Genomic DNA, 24173 nt, shown 5'->3' on the forward strand with positions numbered 1-24173 from the left:
CCCAGACCTCTGAACATCATGTCTTCATCTGAATCTGATGGTTTGCACATGAAGATCTTCCTCTCTTCTCTGGATTTTCTACGAACTTGCAGCCATGGCCACGGAAACATGACAAGGTAAAAATGATACTGAATAACTGAAATGAAAACCCCTAAATGTTTGTTTTACAGACATTGGTTTGTGACTTGCAAACTCACGTCCGTGGCCTGCAGGAAAGAGGTAATGTTATTATGCCTATTTTATCAATAAGGGGAAAGAAAGTGTCCCTTCCAAAACCACAAGAGAACACGTGGTAGATTCAGGACTTGAGTCCATGTTAATGATTTTTCCTCCATCCTTCCATGACCTAGAGACCTTGGAACCTGCGCCCACTGCTGCACAGAGCTTCTCCAAGAGTGTCTGTGTGTTTTTCCCTGGCTGGATTATATTTACACTCTTCAGGATTGACTGTCCTTTGCTTTCAAGCAGAAGGTAAGCTTCTATATTCAATATCCTTTTAAAGAAAGCTGTAATTCATGCCAAACTCGTGGGGCAGCCACTGTGATGTGTTGACACAGACATAGAAATTTTCAACATTTTCCTTGAAATCTGAGGTGAAACTGGGGAGTATCAAAACATCCACTAACACAAATTTAGATGATGCTAGGGGACCACACTGCTCCCTACAAAGGATGAGTGGAGTGGGGGGAATGTGATGTTGTGATTAGACTAAATTTCATATAATCCACTACAAATCAGCATTGGCCATAAGCAGCTGTTCCATGAGCCCAAGTTCCAGCCCAGCGCCGAACCTTCCCTCAGAGTCTCTCCACTGGCGACACGCACATACCCCCCTAATCCAGGCAGTCCACCACATCCTGTGAACAGGAGTCTTAGCTACTTCACTGTGAAACATAAAAACACTGAGTTTTGCCTAGTGGAGATGATAAGTAATATAAAGAGAGTTTTGTCTAATTTAATTGAAATGTAGGAAAGAGGATCACACTTGGGAGACATTTAAATTTCAAGTCTCAGTTCAAACATTTTAAAGAATTAAACAGGTGAAGTGATCCACAGTGATTCCTTATTCACCAGCTTAGAATTCTAGAAAATTCATACGTTAAATTATGTATTGAAGTTCACCTATTAGTTTCAGAAATTTTGAGATACACACCCTTGCTATAATGAATCAATGACCGAGGTATATAAACATTAGGTTTCCTAAATGTATCCACAGTTAACTCTCTATTCCTTTATTTCTTCTTGCTTTAGGACATCTGATCTCTAAACAACCCCCATGGAGAACACCACAGACGTGACCCAGTACATCCTCCTAGGACTGACCAAAGTCACAAACCTAAGAGTCCCTCTTTATATGCCATAAATGTCTTACATATGCCATAAATGTCATTGGGAACCTGGGGATGATCCTGTTGATTCTTTTGGACTCTCGTCTCCACACGCCACAGACTTCTACTCAGTAACCTGTCTCTGATGGACTTCTGTCACTCTACAGCTGTCATCCCTACAGTCATGGTTGGGTTGTTCATAGGAGTTTAATCTAATTAATTAAAATGTAGGAAAGAGCATGAGACTTAGGAAACACTTCACCCAGGAACAAAATTTGGCTTCCCAATGACTGTATGTGGAACCATGAATAAATGACTCATTCTCTTGGACCTGGCTATGTAAGGAAAATAATGACTACCCAGCCTGAGAAATTGTTGAGAAGAATCAGTGAACAAGCTGTACAGTCCAAAGTTTGTCTCAGCAAAGCTGAGCTCTCATTGTAAATTCCAGAATTGCACAGTGAGACTTTTTCAATAAATTTTCAAGTTTACGAATGAAAAACTGGTGAGGTGATGCATTACAATTCCTCATTAATCAAGTTGGAATTCTAGATAATTTATGCATTAAATTAAACACTGATGGTCATGTTTTAGGTACAGAGATGCTTGAGACACGTACCCTTGCTATAATGAAATAATGAACATGGCATATAAGCATTTATGTTTCATTGTAATTTTGACATCTAACTCTCTGTTCCTTTATATCTTATTGCTGTAAGTCATCTGATTTCTAAATATCTTCCATGGAGAACACCACAGAAGCAACACAGTTCATCCTCCTAGGACTGACCAAAGACACAAAACTACGCATCCCATTTGTAATGATCTTCACTCTTATATATGTAATAAATGCCATCGGAAACCTGGGGATGATCCTGTTGATTCTGTTGGACTCTCGTCTCCACAAGCCCATGTACTTCTTCCTCAGTAACCTGTCTCTGATGGACTTCTGTTACTCTACATCTGTCAGCCCTACAGTCATAGCTGGGTTGCTCATGGGTGACCTGGTCATCTCCTACAGTGCATGTGCTGCTCAGATGTTCATTTTTGCAACCTTTACCACTGGGGAAGTTTTCATCTTGGCTGCAATGGCCTATGACCGCTATGCAGCTGTATGCAAACCCCTGCATTACACCACCATCATGCCCACAAGTTTGTGCGTGGGTCTGGCTATAGTCTGCCATACTGGTGGCTTCATCAATGCCTGCCTCCATGTTGGGGAAGCATTCATTCAGACTTTCTGCAGCTCCAATAAGGTCCATCACTTTTTCTGTGATGTTCCAGCAGTCATGTCTCTCTCTTGCTCTGATAAGCATGTTGCTGAAATGGTTCTTGTTTATGTAGACATCTTTGTTGTAGGTTTTCCTCTTTCAATTATCTTTGTATCCTACATGTTCATTTTTATCACCATCTATAGGATGCGCTCAACTGCAGGCTATCAGAAGGCTCTGTCCACCTGCGCGTCTCACCTCACTGCCATCACCATCTTCTTTGGGCCGATCATCTTTATGTACTTACAGCCCAGCTCCAGCCATTCCATGGACACGGACAAAACAGCATCTGTGTTTTATACAATGGTCATCCCCATGCTGAACCCCATAGTCTACAGCCTGAGGAACAAGGAGGTCAAGAATGCATTCAAGAAGCTGGGTGAGAAGATAAAATTGTCTCTGGGATTATGATTTTAACATTGTGTGGGGCATAATTACCTTTCATGCCTCTCGATCTTCTTCATGTATTGACCTATATTTGCAATACACCTAAGTCCTGAAGTGACGCCCTCACCTTTTCTAAAGTCTATTGTCTAGAATGAGGAAAGCTGACAACAATGGAAGCCTAACTAAGAATGGCTAAAGAGAAGCACAAAATGTGCGTTTTTATGTTTCAAAAATACATTTAAATCATATTTGACTTATTCACTTGTTCTGCATGTATTTTCTCTGCCGTGGCATGACAACCAAATGGGTGCATCAAATTACCAAGAGGCAAATGAGAGTAATGTTCTTAACAAAACTAATTGAAATATTGAATTGGGATATTGATATATAAAATATGTCACAGTGTGTTTACTTGAAAAATAATCTAAGACTCCTAATTTGGGGGGAAAGGTTTACACCATAGCACTCTGTGTTTATTTCATTAGCATATTTTATGGACAGAATATAGACATCATACATGAATCAAAAATTCTGCCTTGCTTGAGTCATTTTGTGAGCTTATATTTTCTCATTACACCTTTCAAAAGGAAAATAGCCACAACAAATACAAGGAAGAAAAGTACAAGCATTTTCAATTTCTGCCTAGAGGACTCCTAATTTGCACACATTGAAAAACATGCAGTGAGACATTAACAATGTGTTTAATGTGTACAAGTTTTTCTGATGGTTACCCTTGCTTATAAAGCCGAATTTAGTTAAGTTTCATTGTATCTTTTCACTCCTCCAGTATATTCCACAGTTCATTCACAATAATGTATTTCAAAATTTCCTCACAACTCCAAACAGCGATTATGTCCTTGCGATTTTATCCTTGCTGGCTCCACAATGGGGACTGTGAAGGTTCTGCTTCAATGACATTCTATCCCAATTTTTGTCTTCAATTGCCATCTTCAATAATGTTCATCACCCAACAAATGGATTGATATTTTGTAAGGAAAGTGAGAAAATCAGGCTATTTTTGCCTTCCACACAACAGACAACCCATACCTGAAATGCTCAGGTGGTGAAGAGTAAACCATTGGGGCACTGTCCTTGGCCAGTTTAAGTGCCCCTCACTGCCCTGTATCACTAGCACCCTATGTGGGATGTCAGATAAATGATGTCTTCACAAGGTAGGCAGGTTGGGTGAAGTTGAGAGCCAACACTCTCAGAAAGGAATACAGGTAACCAAATACAAGGAATACTAGCAACCAAAAAGGGTCTCAAAAAAGACAAGTAAGCCTCTTATGGTAGTCAGCCGCTTAAAGTCACCCATGTCCAAATGTGGGTGGATCTACTGAGAGCACATGGAGGTCATGCCGAGATACATGCATGGCCAGTGCATACTTGTTAGAGTTATGGAGACAAGTGCGAGAGGACCAGCAGTTCACTCCCATAAAGAGACAGGCTACAGTGAAGGGAAAAGCTAGCGACTCCACACCCCAGGCACATGCCCTGTGCCTGGAGGATTATTTGCTGCCAACCCCAGTCTGGGAGTGGGCCCTGTTTGCTTTGGATAGGATAAGGGCCAAGGGACACATTCACAGAGGTTGGGTTGGGACCGGAGGCCATATGAATAGCTTGCTGTCCACTGGTTCCCAACCAATATGCAAAGGGTTTTGGACTTAGTAGATACGGGGGCAAGTGTACTCTGTTATATGTGAATGCGTAGACGTTTCAGATATCTTCTTTTATACCTGACAGCTATGGTGACCTGAGTGTAGGTGACATCAGTGATATGACCTCTGGGAATTGGGAGATTATCCACAAAGGAATATAAGGTGTATGTGTTGCTAATCTCGGAGTACATCCTGAATGTGGATGTACAATGTTGTTTGTGTCTGGAAGCCACAGCTGAAGAATTTTGCCTTAGGATACATTAGCGGAAGGCCGTGTTGCACATACATGCTCAGTGTCCACCCACACAACTGCCAGTCCCGAGATGAGTGACCAGTACTAAACATATCGGTTTCCATGCGGCCACAGAGAGATTACGGGTACAATGACAGAGTTGGAGAGAGGGGCATTGTGTGTGCTGCCCACAGGGTCTATAATTCGCCTGAGTGGCTGGTGAAGAAGTTTGACGGCTCTTGGCGTATAACAGCACATTCCCAAGTTGAAGAAAGTGATTCCACCCTTGCATGCAGCAATGTTTTCAGTGGCTGAATTGATGTGCTCTCTGAGTAATGACCTGGGCACGTAGCACTTCACAGCTGCTTTAGCTAATGCTTTCTTTTCCATTGCTCCAGCACCAGAGAGTCTAGACCACTTTGCCTTCACATGGGAAAGTTGCAGTGGACATTCACTGAGTTTCCCTGGGGTCACCTGCACAGCCCTACTCTGTGCCACAGGCTGGTGACAGCTGACTTGGCCCAGTGGGAGAGGCCATCCTTGGTGCACTTGTCCATCATGTAGATGACACCTTAATGAGAGTGACTGTCTTGCAGATTTGAAAAAGCTGTACCTCTCCTGTGGACACACCTAAAAACATTTGGCCTGGGCTGAGCAGCTTCTATTACAGTTGGTATTTCTTCTGCAGGTTATGAGTACTGGGTCCTCCACTCCTCGTCAAGGGAACTGGCAGAAGAATGACACATAGATTGTATGGTGAAAAACCCTGATGAGGTGGAATTTAAGGAAAATGAATAAATCAGGCTAGTTTTTCACCTTCCACACAACACACATCCCATACCTGAAATGTTCTGTTTCTCATCATTTGTCCATCATTTGGACATCTAGCAAACTACCATGGGCTGTACATTGGCAGCAATGTCTTTGTTGCGTGACTATGGGCACCTAGTGTGTCAAAGGGGCTAGTGAGTGGAGTTGCTGTTCTGCCTCTCTTAGTGCTGAAGTCTCTCCCTTGATCTGTCTGCCTGACTGTGTGTATGGTCCCCTGTCTCACCATGAAAGCTCTGCAAATCTACTGAAGTCTCCAAAGTTTCTTCTCGTCTACAAGAACTGACAATGAAACTTCCCTGGCCTGCAATGGCTGTGAGACACATGGCCTAACTCTGTAATAACTCCCTCTACAACTGGACTCTGAATTCCCAGACATCGGTGACATGGCTTTCATTATAACATGATGCTTGGAAATAGTATGTGTGTTGCACAGTAGATTCTAGTAACTATTTGTCTATTTAATGCATGAAATAAAGGTTGGAGTCTAATTGTCCCATGTGTTGATTTTGAACGACTGATTATCGTGCTTCCCCTATAACTGAGATCTGCCAGACTTCAATAGTACTCCAAGCTATTGAACAGGATTGCTTCTTAGAAATCCAGCTCAAGAGTGTCATCTCAAACCACTCCATGAGCAGAACCTCATTTCATCTTTAGAACTCTTCTATGATGGTACCCAATACTATTGCCCCTCCACTTGTAGGTGGTATACTGAAGTGTAGAGAGATTAAACTACTTGGCCAAGATCATCCTGTAAACCTTGACAGATATAGCACTTAAAGATAGTTCTCCACGACAGCACAGCTCACACTTGAGACAACCACACTCAAATACCTTCATAAAAGAGATAATTCTGCCTGGGGTGTTGTTAGTGGTGTAAGCTGTGCTTACATACATTTAAAGAGGTATGAACCTATCCCGATAAATCATATAGTGTTGTCAACTTCAACACAGTGTTATATGTCACCACAAAATATTAATAGTAATAATAAACATTCATCTAAAATACTAAAGATGCGGAAATGATTTTTAAAAAGAACTAAATATATGCTTTAAAAACATACATGGTGAAACCCACATGGCGCAGCAGTGTCTTTGGTCCATCTACTTGTTCTGCTCCCTGCTCTGTTTCTGGTGAATTCTCTCACTCTCCCATGCCTCTGATCTATACCCTGTTCTTGTATAAATAAATAAAATCTTTAAAAATAAATAAATAAAAATATGCATGGTCAAGTAGTGCATTAAAAAGTGCTCATCATCACTTACCATCAGGAAAGTGCGGATCAAAACTTCCATGAGACTCCAGCTCACCCCTGTGAGAATGGCCGTTCTCAAAAAGACTCAAAACAAGGGGTGATGAGGGTTTGGAAGAAAAGGGACCACATGCAATATTCGTGTGAATGAGTCAACCACAGTGTGTAAAACATTGTTACCTCAGTAAGAAATACAAATTTCAAGAAGAATTCAGTGAGGTTACAGGGACAAGATCGGCATGCAAATTCAGATGTTCTATTCTCAAGCAGTGAACACTGACAATGAAATTAAGGAAGCAACTGCATTCACAATAAATCTGAAAGAGTAAATAAATCATCGAGAGGTAAAATTAACCAAAGATATGACTGAATTGTACTCTGAAAAGTTTGAATAATGTTGAAAACAATTTTAATAGACTTAAATAAATTTAAAGTACTTCATGTTTGTGGTATTTTTTCTTATTCTTGTTGTGAGATGTAGAATTTTGTTTCATAAGTTTTCTAGAATAAAGACTATTCTTTGTAAGGTGTAGTCTCTGAGGTCTGCAACTTTACCTGTGATCCTGAGTAGTGTGACAGGTATTTCTCTGAACTCCACAATTGCCTCACCATGTTCTTCACTCAACATTCACTCATAAGCCTTTGAAGTATTTTCCAGAGTTGTAGCAAATTTCATTCACAGGGTATTTGCTTGATGTTTCAGAGATCTATAAAAAAATGGACCCTTGAAACATACTAATTGCTTTTTTATGCCTTTCTTTTTATTTTTTTAAATAAATTTTATTTTTATATTCCCCATACAATTGCAATCCCCTTATTTTAACCCCAATCCCTCCCTTCCCCACCCCGCACCACCCATCGAGTGTCTCTTGTTCATAGTTGTTTGTTGATTTTGATATTTTCTTTCTTATAGTTATTCTTTTTCCTGGTCCTTTATTTAAGTTTTCTAGATTCCTGCTATGAATGACACCATCCGGTATTTTTTCTTTTTCTTTCTGGCTTATTTCACTGAGCATGATCCCTTCCAGCGCCATCCATGTTGCTGCAAATTGCATGTGTTTATCTTTTTTGAATGCTGAGTAATATTCCATGGTGTATATGGACCTCATCTTCTTGATCCAGTCATCTATTTTTGGGCATTTCGTTTGTTTCCAAAGCTTAGCTATTTTAAACAGTGCTGCTATAAACATAGGGATGCAGGTGCTCTTTGGAATTGATGTTTCTCTGTCCTTTGGGTAAATACCTAGGAGTGGAATTGCTGGATCATATGGAAGCTCTATGTTTAGTAGGTCCAGAAATCTCCAAACAGCTCTCCATAGTGGTTGGACCAGCTTGCACTCCCACCAACAGTGCAGGAGAGTTCCGTTTTCTCCACATCCTCACCAACATTAGTTGTTGCTAGTTTTTTTAATATGTGCCATTCTCACTGGTGTAAGATGGTATCTCATGGTAGTTTTGATTTCCATTTCCCTGATTACAAGTGATGTTGAACATTTTTTCATATGCCTGCTGGCAATTTGCATTTCCTCTTCAGAGGAGTATCTTTTTAGCTCTTCTGCCCATTTTTTGACTGGATTATTTTCTTTGTTGTTGTTGAGTCTCGTCAACTCTTTGCAGATTTTTGTGATCAGTCCTTTATCATTAGTGTTGTGTGCAAAAATGTTCTCCCAGTTGGTGGGGTTTCTCTTTGTTTTTGTTATTGTTTCTTTTGCTGTGCAGAAGCTCTTTAATTTGATGCAGTCCCAGCTGTTGATCGTTGCCTTCACTATCACTGCTTTGGGTGATGTGTCTGTAAAGAAGTCTTTGATGTGCATATCACGTAGTATTTTCCCTATATTTCCTTCTATGTATTTTATGGTTTCAGGTTTTTTGTCTAGTTCTTTAATCCATTTTGAGTTGGTTTTTGTGTATGGTGTGAGGTAGTAGTCAAGCTTCATTCTTTTGCATGTAACAACCCAGTTGTCCCAGCACCATTTATTGAACAAACTTTCTTTGCTCCAATGCATATTCTTTGCTCCTTTGTCAAAGATTAGTTGACCATAAATCTGTGGGTTTATTTCTGGATTTTCTATTCAATTCCATTGGTCTGTATCTGTTCTGGTTCCAATACCATGCAGTTTTGATGATTATGGCTTTGTAGTATAGTTTGAAATCTGGGAGTGTGATGCCTCCATTCCCTTCTTTTTTTTTCAGGAGAGCTTTGGCTCTTCGGGGTTTTTGGTCATTCCATATGAATTTCATCAATACTTGTTCTATTTCTATGAAGTTATGCCTTTCTCTTTAAAGGACACTGATTATTACATTTGGGCTCACCAAATAATCCAGGTAAATACCTCATTGTAGTACGCTTACTCTAATTACATATGCAAAGTACAAATTAATTTCTACCAAAAATGATCAAAGTAGGTTCTGACTCATGCAATAGTTACAGAATCCAAGAACTGACCTGATATGTGTGAGAAATTTATTCAGGCCCTGCTGATTCCTTCTCACAGACTCTTCTCCATGCCCATCACCCAGGGGCCTGGCCAAGGGCAGGGCTCCCTCTGGGTGCTCATCCAACACTATGAGGCTTCCCCATCCACTGCTTCACTGTCCACACATGAAGCCTCTTCAATCACTGTAGCGGGACAGGGATAATAGACAGTAATGGATCTGCTTCATGGCACCCAGAATGACACAGGCCAATTCTTTCGAAGTCCATGCTCTACTACTGACACCTGACACACTGTTCCAAAAATGGACAGGCACATGTAGGGAAGCAGATGTAATGTTTAAACACCACTATTTTGTGACCCACACTGCAGTAATGTTTACTAACAGTAATATTGAACATTTCAGAACACCTGAAGTGTGTTAGATACTTTCTCTGGTTTGTCTGTATGGGACCTGCAAATCTTGACATCCTAGGAGGATGCCTCATGCAGTTATCTCCCTCTCACACATGAGAAGCTGAAGTTAGATGATTACATTATTTAAACAATTGAAGCCAAGTCACCTTTTATGTGGAGCAAACCAGTAACCACCCCACACGCCAGCATGAGAAAGCTGTGATACTTCAGCTTGGGAGTATGAGCTTAGAGACAACTCAGTGGAAAGATTGGATCTATGGGCTTTTGTGAAAAGGAAAACATTTTCTAACCATGATTATAGTGGAAATGCAAATTGAATGATAAAATATATTGTTAAAGGTATTCAATAAGACATCTTCCACAAAGATCAGAAATGAAAATAAAGTGTAAGTGAAATTAAATTTTAACACGGAAAGTAACTCGTGCTGTACTATTTACAGCAACCAAGATAAAGAAACAACCAAATGCCTCAGCACAGACAAATGCATCGAAATGCTGTGGAATATTTACACAATGGAATATTACTCAGCAATCAAAAAGAAAACTGATGCCATCTGTGGCAACATGAATGGAGCTGGAAGGAATTATGCTAGCTGAAATAAGACAGAAGGAAAAAGATAAATGTCAGATGATCTTACTTATATGTGAAATACAGAGAAATAAAAAAGTCAAGAAAAAGTCAAAACTAGCAAGCTGACCACAGATGAGGCATACAACAGAGGAGAGGAATAGGAATAGAGGGCAGTCAATACAGAGGAGGAAGAGGGATATGAACAAGGAAACGCTGGTGACGGTGCATGAGTAATATAGTGGTGGGAGAACTATGGTGACTACAATGATATGAGAAAAACGTTTTAATTAATAATGTTTTTAAATGCAGGACCTAGTGAATGTTTAGTTTAGAATATGTTTCCTTTTGGGAATGTAAAGTTTTAGATTCATCATACAATTTTACAATTCCTAGTTAATGAAGTATATTTATCAGAGTTTCAAAAACAAGTCCCTGATATTAACCCAAATGAAAGAAAAATTTATTTTTGCACAAAGATTTCAGCCAGGCTTTTATGTCAGCTTTGTTTATAATCACCAGACTAGAAACAATATAAAAGGTTCTCAACAGAGGTAAGAAGGAAAAAGAAAAAAGGTTCACATCAAGGAATACTACTTTGCAATTTAAAATTGCACTATAGATACAGGTGACAATGTGCATGGACTTAAGCTGAATTATGTTAAGTGAAAATTGCCAGATTCAAAGACTATGGATTCTGAGGCTCTAGTTAAGGATATTGTTCAAAGGAAAAATTATGTGAAATAAGCAGGTCATTAATTATGACAGCGCTGACTCCAAAGAAGCTCAGGGACCGGTACCTTGGAAATACATTAAGACATGAGCATACTACTCTCTGCAACTGGTTAATAAAAAAATGTGGAATAACAATGCAAACATGTATGGAAACCCTAAAAATATGTGATGTGGTTACCATAGGCAACTTGATTATTGCATCATTTGGAAAGTGGAATGATGCCCACGGTGTCCACATGGGGGACATCCCCTGAGAACTTCATGTCTTTATAATCCACTCTCAGTACCCACCACAGACCCGCAGTGAACTTTGGTAGCCTTGTTTTACAATGGCCAGACTTTGGTCCCAGACCTCTGAACATCATGTGTTCATCTGAATCTGATGGTTTGCACACGAAGATCTTCCTGTGTTCTCTGGATTTTCTACGAACTTGTACCCATGCCAAGGAAACACGACAAGTTAAAATGATACTGAATAACTGAAATGAAAACCCCTAAATGTATTTTTTACAGACATTAGTTTGTGACTTGCAAACTCACGTCCGTGGGCTACAAGAAAGAGGTAATGTTATTATGCCTATTTTATCAATAAGGGGAAAGCAAGTGACCCGTCCAAAACCACAAGAGAACACATGGTAGATTCAGGACTTGAGTCCATGTTAATGATTTTTCCTCCATCCTTCCATGACCTAGAGACCTTGGAACCTGCGCCAACTACTGCGCAGAGCTTCTCCAACAGAGTCTGTGCATTTTTCCCTGGCTGGATTCTTTTTACACTCTTCAGGATTGACTGTCCTTTGCTTTCAAGCAGAAGGTAAGCTTCTATATTCAATATGCTTTTAATGAAAGCTGTAATTCATGCCAAACTCATGGGGCAGCCACTGTGATGTGTTGACACAGACATAGAAATTTTCAACATTTTCCTTGAAATCTGAGGTGAAACTGGGGAGTATCAAAACATCCACTAACACAAATTTAGATGATGCTAGGGGACCACACTGCTCCCTACAAAGGATGAGTGGAGTGGGGGGAATGTGATGTTGTGATTAGACTAAATTTCATATAATCCACTACAAATCAGCATTGGCCATAAGCAGCTGTTCCATGAGCCCAAGTTCCAGCCCAGCACTGAACCTTCCCTCAGAGTCTCTCCTCTGGTGACACACACATGCCCCCCTAATCCGGGCAGTCCACCACATCCTGTGAACAGGAGTCTTAACTACTTCACTGTGAAACATAAAAACACTGAGTTTTGCCTAGTGGAGATGATAAGTAATATAAAGAGAGTTTTGTCTAATTTAATTGAAATGTAGGAAAGAGGATCAGACTTGGGAGACATTTAAATTTCAAGTCTCAGTTCAAACATTTTAAAGAATTAAACAGGTGAAGTGATCCACAGTGATTCCTTATTCACCAGCTTAGAATTCTAGAAAATTCATACGTTAAATTATGTATTGAAGTTCACATATTAGTTTCAGAAAGTTTGAGATACACACCCTTGCTATAATGAATCAATGACCGAGGTATATAAACATTAGGTTTCCTAAATGTATCCACAGTTAACTCTCTATTCCTTTATTTCTTCTTGCTTTAGGACATCTGATTTCTAAACAACCTCCATGGAGAACACCACAGATGTGACCCAGTACATCCTCCTAGGACTGACCAAAGTCACAAACCTAAGAGTCCCTCTTGTATATTCACTCTTACATATGCCATAAATGTCATTGGAAACCTGGGGATGATCTTGTTGATTCTTTTGGACTCTCGTCTCCACACACACATACTTCTACTCAATAAACTTTCTCTGATGGACTTCTGTGACTCTACAACTGTCATCCCTACAGTCATGGCTGGGTTGTTCATAGGAGTTTAATCTAATTAATTAAAATGTAGGAAAGAGCATGAGACTTGGGAAACACTTCACCCAGGAACAAAATTTGGCCTCCCAATGACTATATGTGGAACCATGAATAAATGACTCATTCTCTTGGGCCTGGCTATGTAAGAAAAATAATGACTACCCAGCCTGAGAAGTTGGTGAGAAGAATCAGTGAACACAGCTGTAGAGTCCAAAGTTTGTCTAAGCAAAGCTGAGCTCTCATTGAAAATTCCAGAATTGCACAGTGAGACTTTTCACTAAATTTTCAAGTCTCGGTTTAAGAATGAAAAACTGGTGAGGGGATGCATGACAATTCCTCATTCATCAAGTTAGAATTCTAGATAATTTATGCACTAAATTATACATTGATGGTCATGTTTTAGGTACAGAGATGCTTGAGACACATACCCTTGCTATAATTAAATAATGAACATGGCATATAAGCATTTATGTTTCATTGTAATTTTGACATCTAACTCTCTGTTCCTTTATATCTTATTGCTGTAAGTCATCTGATTTCTAAACAGCCTCCATGGAGAACACCACAGAAGCAACACAGTTCATCCTCCTAGGACTGACCAAAGACACAAAACTACGCATCCCATTTGTAATGATCTTCACTCTTATATATGCAATAAATGCCATCGGAAACCTGGGGATGATCCTGTTGATTCTGTTGGACTCTCGTCTCCACACGCCCATGTACTTCTTCCTCAGTAACCTGTCTCTGATAGACTTCTGTTACTCTACATCTGTCAGCCCTACAGTCATAGCTGGGTTGCTTGTGGGTGACCTGGTCATCTCCTACAGTGCATGTGCTGCTCAGATGTTCATTTTTGCAACCTTTACCACTGGGGAAGTATTCCTCTTGGCTGCAATGGCCTATGACCGCTATGCAGCTGTGTGTAAACCCCTGCATTACAAACCATCATGCCCACAGGTGTGTGCCTGGGTCTGGCTATACTCTGCCATACTGGGGGCTTCATCAATGCCTGCATCCATGTTGGGGAAGCATTCAGTCAGACTTTCTGCAGCTCCAATAAGGTCCATCACTTTTTCTGTGATGTTCCAGCAGTCATGTCTCTGTCTTGTTCTGATAAGCATATTTCTGAGATGGTTCCTGTTTATGTAGACACCTCAATTGTATTTTTTTGTCTTTCAGTTATCTTTGTATCCTACATGTTCATTTTTATCACCATCTATAGGATGCGCAAAACTGCAGGCTATCAGAAGGCTCTGTCCACCTGCGCTTCTCACCTCACTGCCATCACCATCTTCTTTGGGCCGATCATCTTTATGTACTTGCAGCCCAGCTCTAGCCATTCCATGGACACGGACAAAACAGCATCTGTGTTTTATACAATGGTCATCCCCATGCTGAACCCCATAGTCTACAGCCTGAGGAACAAGGAGGTCAAGAATGCATTCAAGAAGCTGGGTGAAAAGATAAAATTGTCTCTGGGATTATGATTTTAACATTGTGTGGGGCATAATTACCTTTCATGCCTCTCGATCTTCTTCATGTATTGACCTATATTTGCAATACACCTAAGTCCTGAAGTGACGCCCTCACCTTTTCTAAAGTCTATTGTCTAGAATGAGGAAAGCTGACAACAATGGAAGCCTAACTAAGAATGGCTAAGGAAAAGCACAAAATGTGTGTTTCTATGTTTCAAAAATACATTTAAATCATATTTGACTTATTCACTTGTTCTGCATATATTTTCTCTGCTGTGGCATGACAACCACATGGGTGCATCAAATTACCAAGAGGCAAATGAGAGTATTGTTCTTTTTTTTTTTCTTTTTTTTAAATAATAAATTTTATTTTTATATTCCCCATACAATTGCAACCCCCCCATTCTGACCCCAATCCCTTCCCTCCTGCCCCCCACCCCCCAAAGAGTGTCTTGATTCATAGTTTTTGTTGATTTTGATTTTCACTTTCTTATAGTTATTCATTTTCCTGGTCCCTTATTTATTTTCTAGATTCCTGCTAAGTGAGACCATCCGGTATTTTTCTTTTTCTTTCTGGCTTATTTCGCTGAGCATGATCCCTTCCAGCGCCATCCATGTTGCTGCAAATTGCATGTGTTCATCTTTTTTGAATGCTGAGTTATTCCATGGTATATATGTACCACATCTTCTTGATCCAGTCATCTATTTTTGGGCATTTGGGTTGTTTCCAAAGCTTAGCTATTGTAAATAGTGCTGCTATAAAAATAGGGGTGCAGGAGTTCTTTGGAATTGATGTTTCTGTGTCCTTTGGGTAAATACCTAGGAGTGGAATTGCTGGATCATATGGAAGCTCTATGTTTAATAGGTCCAGAAATCTCAACACAGCTCTCCATAGTGGTTGGTCCAGTTTGCACTCCCACCAACAGTGCAGAAGAGTTCCTTTTTCTCCACATCCTCACCAACATTTGTTGTTGCTAGTTTTTATAATATGTGCCATTCTCACTGGTGTAAGAGAGTATTGTTCTTAACAAAACTAATTGAAATATTGAATTGGGATATTGATATATAAAATATGACACAGTGTGTTTACTTGAAAAATAATCTAAGACTCCTATTTGGGGGGAAAGGGATGAACTCATAGCACAATGTGTTTATTTCATTAGCATATTTTATGGACAGAATATAGACAACATCATACACGAATCAAAAATTCTGCCTTGCTTGAGTCATTTTGTGAGCTTATATTTTCTCATTATACCTTTCAAAAGGAAAATAGCCACAACAAATACAAGGAAGAAAAGTACAAGCATTTTCAATTTCTGCCTAGAGGACTCCTAATTTGCACACATTGAAAAACATGCAGTGAGACATTAACAATGTGTTTAATGTGTACAAGTGCTTCTGATGGTTACCCTTGCTTATAAAGCCGAATTTAGTTAAGTTTCATTGTATCTTTTCACTCCTCCAGTATATTCCACAGTTCATTCACAATAATGTATTTCAAAATTTCCTCACAACTCCAAACAGCGATTATGTCCTTGTGATTTTATCCTTGCTGGCTCCTCAATGGGGACTGTGAAGATTCTGCTTCAATGACATTCTATCCCAATTTTTGTCTTCAATTGCCATCTTCAATAATGTTCATCACCCAACAAATGGATTGATATTTTGTAAGGAAAGTGAGAAAATCATGCTATTTTTTGCCTTCCACACCACAGACAACCCATACCTGAAATGCTCAGGTGGTGAAGAGTAAACCATTGGGGCACTGTCCTTGGCCAGTTTAAGTGCCCCTCACTGCCCTGTATCACTAGCACCCTATGTGGGATGTCAGATAAATGATGTCTTCACAAGGTAGGCAGGTTGGGTGAAGTTGAGAGCCATACTCTCAGAAATGAATACAGGTAACCAAATACAAGGAATACTAGCAACCAAAAAGGGTCTCAAAAAAGACAAGTAAGCCTCTTATGGTAGTCAGCCTCTTAAAGTCACCCATGTCCAAATGCGGGTGAATCCATTGAGAGCACATGGAGGTCATGCCGAGATACATGCATGGCCCATTGCATACTTGTTAGAGTTATGGAGACAAGTGCGAGAGGACAAGCAGTTCACTCCCATAAAGAGACAGGCTACAGAGAAGGGAAAAGCTGGCGACTCCAGACCCCAGGCACATGCCCTGTGCCTGGAGGATTATTTGCTGCCAACCCCAGTCTGGGAGGAGGCCCTGTTTGCTTTGGATAGGATAAGGGCCAAGGGACACATCCACAGAGCTTGAGTTGGGACCAGAGGCCATATGAATAGCTTGCTGTCCACTGGTTCCCAACCAATATGCAAAGGGTTTTGGACTTAGTAGATACGGGGGCAAGTGTACTCCGTTATATGGGAATGCGTAGACGTTTCAGATATCTTCTTTTATACCTGACAGCTATGGAGACCTGAGTGTAGGTGACAGCAGTGACATGACCCCTGGGAATTGGGAGATTATCCTCAAAGGAATATAAGGTGTATGTGTTGCTAACTCGGAGTACATCCTGAATGTGGATGTACAATGTTGTTTGTGTCTGGAAGCCACAGCTGAAGAATTTTGCCTTAGGATACATTAGTGGAAGGCCATTTTGCACGTACATGCTGAGTGTCCACCCACACAACTGCCAGTCCCGAGATGAGTGACCAGTACTAAACATATTTGTTTCCATGTGGCCACAGAGAGATTACCCGTACAATGGCAGAGTTAGAGAGAGGGGCAATGTGTGTGCTTCCCTCATCCTCTATAATTTGCCTGAGTGGCTGTTGAAGAAGCCTGATGGCTCTTGGCGTATAACAGCACATTCCCAAGTTGAAGAAAGTGATTCCACCCTTGCATGCAGCAATGTTTTCAGTGGCTGAATTGATGTGCTCTCTGAGTAATGACCTGGGCACATAGCACTTCAAAGCTGCTTTAGCTAATGCTTTCTTTTCCATTGCTCCAGCACCAGAGAGTCTAGACCACTTTGCCTTCACATGGGAAGGTCGCAGTGGACATTCACTGAGTTTCCTTGGGGTCACCTGCACAGCCCTACTCTGTGCCATGGGCTGGTGTTAGCTGACTTGACCCGGTGGGAGAGGCCATCCTTGGTGCACTTGTCCATCAGGTAGATGACACCTTAATGAGCAGTGACTGTCTTGCAGATTTAAAAAAGCTGTACCTCTCCTGTGGACACACCTAAAAACATGTGGCCTGGGCTGAGCAGCTTCTATTACAGTTGGTATTTCTTCTGCAGGTTATGAGTACTGGGTCCTCCACTCCTCGTCAAGGGAACTGGCAGAAGAATGACACATAGACTATATTGTGAAAAAACCCTGATGAGGTGGAATTTAAGGAAAATGAATAAATCAGGCTATTTTTCACCTTCCACACAACACACATCCGATACCTGAAATGTTCTGTTTCTCATCATTTGGACATCTAGCAAACTACCATGGGCTGTACATTGGCAGCAATGTCTTTGTTGCGTGACTGTGGGCACCTAGTGTGTAAAGGGGGCTAGGGAGTGGAGTTGCTGTTCTGCCTCTTAGTGCTGAAGTCTCTCCCTTGATCTGTCTGCCTGATTGTGTGTATGGTCCCCTGTCTCACCATGAAAGCTCTGCAAAATCTACTGAAGTCTCCAAAGTTTCTTCTCATCTACAAGAACTGACAATGAAACTTCCCTGGCCTTCAATGGCTGTGAGACACATGGCCTAACTCTGTCATAACTCCCTCTACAACTGGACTCTGAATTCCCAGACATCGGTGACATGGCTTTCATTATAACATGATGCTTAGACATAATATGTGTGTTGCACAGTAGATTCTAGTAACTATTTGTCAATTGAATGCATGAAATAAAGGTTGGAGTCTAATTGTCCCATGTGTTGATTTTGAACGACTGATTATCGTGCTTCCCCTATAACTGAGATCTGCCAGACTTCAAAAGTACCCCAAGCTATTGAACAGGATTGCTTCTTAGAAATCCAGCTCAAGAGTGTCATCTCAAATCACTCCATGAGCAGAACCTCATTTCATCTTTAGAACTGTTCTATGAGGGTACCCAATACTATTGCCCCTCCACTTGTAGGTGGTATACTGAAGTGTAGAGAGATTAAACTACTTGGCCAAGATTGTCCTGTAAACCTTGACAGAAATAGCACTTAAAGATAATTCTCCACGACAGCACAGCTCACACTTGAGACAACCACACTCAAATACCTTCATAAAAGAGATAATTCTGCCTGGGGTGTTGTTAGTGGTGTAAGCTGTGCTAACATACATTTAAAGAGGTATGAACCTATCCCGATAAATCATATAGTGTTGTCAACTTCAACACAGTATTATATGTCACAGCAAAAAATTAATAGTAATAATAAACATTCATCTAAAATACTAAAGATGCTGAAATGATTTTTAAAAAGAACTAAATAGATGCTTTAAAAACATACATGGTGAAACCCACATGGTGCAGCAGTGTCTTTGGTCCATCTACCTGTTCTGCCACCTGCTCTGTTTCTGGTGAATTCTCTCACTCTCCCGTGCCTCTGATCTGTACCCCAGTTCTTGTATAAAAAATAAAATCTTTAAAAATAAATAAATAAAAATATGCATGGCCAGGAAGTGCATTAAAAAGTGCTCGTCATCACTTACCATCAGAGAGGTGCGGGTCAAAACTTCCATGAGACACCAGCTCACTCCTGTGAGAATGGCCCATCTCAAAAAGACCCGAAACAAGGGATGATGACGGTTTGGAAGAAAAGGGACCACATGCAATCTTCGTGTGAATGAGTCATCGACAGTGTGTAAAACATTGTTACCTCAGTAAGAAATACAAATTTCAAGAAGAATTCAGTGAAGTTATAGGGACAAGATCAGCATTCAAATACAGATGTTCTATTCTCAAGGAGTGAACACTGACAATGAAATTAAGGAAGCAACTGCATTCACAATAAATCTGAAAGAGTAAATAAATCATCGAGAGATAAAATTAACCAAAGATATGACTGAATTGTACTCTGAAAAATTTGAATAATGTTGAAAACAATTTTAATAGACCTAAATAAATTAAAAGTACCTCATGTTTGTGGTAGTTTTTCTTATTCTTGTTGTGAGATGTAGAATTTTGTCTCATAAGTTTTCTAGAATAAAGACTATTCTTTGTAAGGTGTAGTCTCTGAGGTCTGCAATTTTACCTGTGATCCTGAGTAGTGTGTCAGATATTTCTCTGAACTCCACAATTGCCTCACCATGTTCTTCACTCAACATTCACTCATAAGCCTTTGAAGTGTTTTCCAGAGTTCCAACAAATTTCATTCACAGGGTATTTGCTTGTTGTTTCAGAGATCTGTAAAGAGATGGACCCTTGAAACATACTAATTGCTTTTTTATGCCTTTCTTTTTAAAAGACACTGATTATTACATTTGGGCTCACCAAATACTCCAGGTAAATACCTCATTGTAGTACTCTTACTCTAATAACATATGCAAAGAACAAATTGATTTCTACCAAAAAATATTCAAAGTAAGTTCTGACTCACGCAATATTTACAGAATCCAGGAACTGACCTGATATGTGTGAGAACTTTATTCAGGCCCTGCTGATTCCTTCTCACCGACTCTTCCCCTTGCCCATCTCCCAGGGGCCTGGCCAAGTGCAGGGCTCCCTCTGGGTGCTCATCCAAGGCTATGAGGCTTCCACATCCACAGCTGCTCTGTCCACACATGAAGCCTCTTCAATCACTGTAGCGGGAGAGGGATAATAGACAGTAATGGGTCTGCTTCACGGCACCCAGAATGACACATGCCAATTCATTCTAAGTCCATGCTCTATAACTGACACCAGACACATTGTACCCAAAATGGACAGGCACATGTAGGGAAGCAGACGTAATGTTTAAACACCACTATTTTGTGACCCACACTGCAGTAATGTTTACTAACAGTAATATTGAACATTTCAGAACACCTGAAGTGTGTTATGTACTTTCTCTGGTTTGTCTGTATGGGACCTGCAAATCTTGACAATCCTAGGAGGATGCCTCATGCAGTTATCTCCCTCTCACACATGAGAAGCTGAAGTTAGATGATTAAATTATTTAAACAATTGAAGCCAAGTCACCTTTTATGTGGAGCAAACCAGTAACCACCCCACACGCCTGCATGAGAAAGCTGTGATACTTCAGCTTGGGAGTATGAGCTTAGAGACCACTCAGAGGAAAGATTGGATCTATGGGCTTTTGTGAAAAGGGAAGCATTTTCAAACCATGATTATAGTGGTAATGTAGATTGAATGATAAAACAAATTGTTAAATGTATTCAATAAGACATCTTCCACAAAGATCAGAAATGAAAAAAAAAAGTATAAGTGAAATCAAATTTTAACAAGGAAAGTAACTCGTGCTGTACTATTTACAGCAACCAAGATACAGAAGCAACCCAAATGCCTCAACACAGAAAATTGCATCAAAAAGCTGTGGAATATTTACACCGTGGAATATTACTCGGCAGTCAAAAAGAAAACTGATGCCATCTGTGGCAACATGAATGGAGCTGGAAGGGATTTTGCTAGCTGAAATAAGTCAGAAGGAAAAAGATAAATATCAGATGATATTAGTTATATGTGAAATACAGAGAAATAAAAAAGTCAAGAAAAAGTCAAAACTAGCAAGCTGACCATAGATGAGGCATACAGCAGAGGAGAGGAATAGGAATAGAGGGCAGTCAATACAGAGGAGGAAGAGGGATATGAACAAGGAATGGTGGTGATGGTTCATTAGTAATACGGTGGTGGGAGACCTATGGTGACTACAATGATTTAAGAAAAAAGTTTTAATTAATAATGTTTTTAAATACAGGACCTAGTGAATGTTTAATTTAGAATATGTTTCCTTTGGGGAATGTAAAGTTTTCAGATTCATCATACAGTTTTACAATTCCTAGTTAATGAAGTATATTTACCAGAATTTCAAAAACAACTCCCTGATATTAAACCAAATGAAACAAAAATTTATTTTTGCACAAAGATTTCAGCCAGGCTTTTATATCAGCTTTGTTTATAATCACCAGACTAGAAACAATATAAAAGGTTCTCAACAGAGGTAAGAAGAAAAAAAAAAGGTTCATCACAAGGAATACTGCTTTGCAATTTAAAATTGCACTATAGATACAGGTGACAATGTGCATGGATTTAAGCTGAATTATGTTAAGTGAAAATTGCCAGATTCAAAGACTATGGATTCTGAGGCTCTAGTTAAAGATATTGTTCAAAGGAAAATTTATGTGAAATAAGCAGGTCATTAATTATGACAGCGCTGACTCCAAAGAAGCTCAGGGACCAATATCTTGGAAATACATTAAGACATGAGCATACTACTCTCTGCAACTGGTTAATAAAAAAAAAATGTGGAATAACAATGCAAACATGTTTGTACACCCTAAAAATATATGATGTGATTACCATAGGCAGCTTGATTATTGCATCATTTGGAAAGTGGAATGATGCCCAAGGTGTCCACATGGGGGACATCCCCTGAGAAATTCATGTCTTCATAATCCACTCTCAGACCCAACCACAGACCCACAGTGAACTTTGGTAGCCTTGTTTTACAATGACCAGAGTTTGGTCCCAGACCTCTGAACATCATGTGTTCATCTGAATCTTATGGTTTGCACGTGAAGATCTTCCTCTGTTCTCTGAATTTTCTATGAACTTGCAGCCATGGCCAAGGAAACACGACAAGGTAAAAATGATACTGAATAACTGAAATGAAAACCCCTAAATGTTTGTTTTACAGACATTGGTTTGTGACTTGCAAACTCACGTCCATGGCCTGCAGGAAAGAGTTAATGTTATTATGCCTATTTTATCAATAAGGGGAAAGAAAGTGTCCCTTCCAAAACCACAAGAGAACACATGGTAGATTCAGGACTTGAGTCCATGTTAATGATTTTTCCTCCATCCTTCCATGCTCTAGAAACCTTGGAACCTGCACCCACTACTGCACAGAGCTTCTCCAACACAGTCTGGGCGTTATTCCCTGGCTGGATTCTTTTTACATTCTTCAGGATTTACTGTCCTTTGCTTTCAAGCAGAAGGTAAGCTTCTATATTCAATATGCTTTTAATGAAAGCTGTAATTCATGCCAAAGTCGTGGGGCAGCTACTGTGATGTGTTGACACAGACATAGAAATTTTCAACATTTTCCTTGAAATCTGAGGTGAAACTGGGGAGTATCAAAACATCCACTAACACAAATTTAGATGATGCTAGGGGACCACACTGCTCCCTACAAAGGATGAGTGGAGTGGGGGAAATGTGATGTTGTGATTAGACTAAATTTCATATAATCCACTACAAATCAGCATTGGCGATAAGCAGCTGTTCCATGAGCCCAAGTTCCAGCCCAGCGCCGAACCTTCCCTCAGAGTCTCTCCACTGGTGCCACGCACATGCCCCCCTAATCCGGGCAGTCCACCACATCCTGTGAAAAGGAGTCTTAGCTACTTCACTGTGAAACATAAAAACACTGAGTTTTGCGCAGTGGAGTTGATAAGTAATATAAAGAGAGTTTTGTCTAATTTAATTGAAATGTAGGAAAGAGGATCACACTTGGGAGACATACCAGCAAAAAATAAATAAATAAATAAATTTCAAGTCTTAGTTTAAATATTTTAAAGAATTAAACAGATGAAGTGATCCACAGTAATTCCTTATTCACCAGCTTAGAATTCTAGAAAATTTATATGTTAAATTATGTATTGAAGTTCACATATTAGTTTCAGAAAGTTTGAGATACACACCCTTGCTATAATGAATCAATGACCGAGGTATATAAACATTAGGTTTCCTAAATGTATCCACAGTTAACTCTCTATTCCTTTATTTCTTCTTGCTTTAGGACATCTGATTTCTAAAAAACCCCCATGGAGAACACCACAGACGTGACCCAGTACATCCTCCTAGGACTGACCAAAGTCACAAACCTAAGAGCCCCTCTTATATATTCACTCTTACATATGCCATAAATGTCACTGGGAACCTGGGGATGATCCTGTTGATTCTTTTGGACTCTCGTCTCCACACGCACACATACTTCTACTCAGTAAACTTTCTCTGATGGACTTCTGTGACTCTACAACTGTCATCCCTACAATCATAGCAGGGTTGCTCATAGGAGTTTAATCTAATTAATTATAATGTAGGAAAGAGCATGAAACTCGGGAAACACTTCACCCAGGATCAAAATTTGGCTTCCCAATGACTATATGTGGAACCATGAATAAATGACTCATTCTCTTGGGCCTGGCTATGTCAGGAAAATAATGACTACCCAGCCTGAGAAATTGGTGAGAAGAATCAGTGAACACAGCTGTAGAGTCCAAAGTTTGTCTAAGCAAAGCTGAGATCTCATTGTAAATTCCAGAATTGCACAGTGAGACTTTTTCACTAAATTTTCAAGTCTTGGTTTACAAATGAAAAACTGGTGAGGTGATGCATGACAATTCCTCATTCATCAAGTTAGAATTCTAGATAATTTATGCATTAAATTATACATTGATGGTCATGTTTTAGGTACAGAGATGCTTGAGACACATACTCTTGCTATAATGAAATGGAATATAAGCATTTATGTTTCATTGTAATTTTGACATCAAACTCTCTGTTCCTTTATATCTTATTGCTGTAAGTCATTTGATTTCTAAACAGCCTCC

The 24173-nt window shown here is 39.9% G+C and overlaps 2 protein-coding genes and 1 long non-coding RNA gene across 3 annotated transcripts; all 3 read left to right on the forward strand.

Moving 5' to 3' along the window:
• The first annotated feature begins 2068 nt into the window (after window positions 1-2068).
• LOC119254217 (olfactory receptor 5B3-like) lies at window positions 2069-3010 on the forward strand. Its single transcript, XM_037521334.1, has one exon. It carries the CDS (start codon window positions 2072-2074, stop codon window positions 3008-3010), a length of 939 nt encoding a protein of 312 aa, XP_037377231.1. The 5' UTR covers window positions 2069-2071.
• An 8333-nt stretch (window positions 3011-11343) lies between these two features.
• On the forward strand, window positions 11344-12897 carry LOC119254352 (uncharacterized). Its single transcript, XR_005127285.2, has 3 exons — window positions 11344-11677; window positions 11809-11929; window positions 12710-12897. It is a non-coding gene; the product is annotated as an uncharacterized LOC119254352 (long non-coding RNA).
• A 632-nt stretch (window positions 12898-13529) lies between these two features.
• LOC119254218 (olfactory receptor 5B3-like) lies at window positions 13530-14467 on the forward strand. The gene is given in 2 exon segments (XM_037521335.1): window positions 13530-13917; window positions 13920-14467. Coding segments are annotated over 2 exon segments (936 nt in total).
• Window positions 14468-24173: the final 9706 nt, after the last annotated feature.

Source organism: Talpa occidentalis, unplaced genomic scaffold (assembly GCF_014898055.3).
Source record: "Talpa occidentalis isolate TD23 unplaced genomic scaffold, MPIMG_talOcc4v2.1 talOcc4.3, whole genome shotgun sequence".
Taxonomy (NCBI): domain Eukaryota; kingdom Metazoa; phylum Chordata; class Mammalia; order Eulipotyphla; family Talpidae; genus Talpa; species Talpa occidentalis.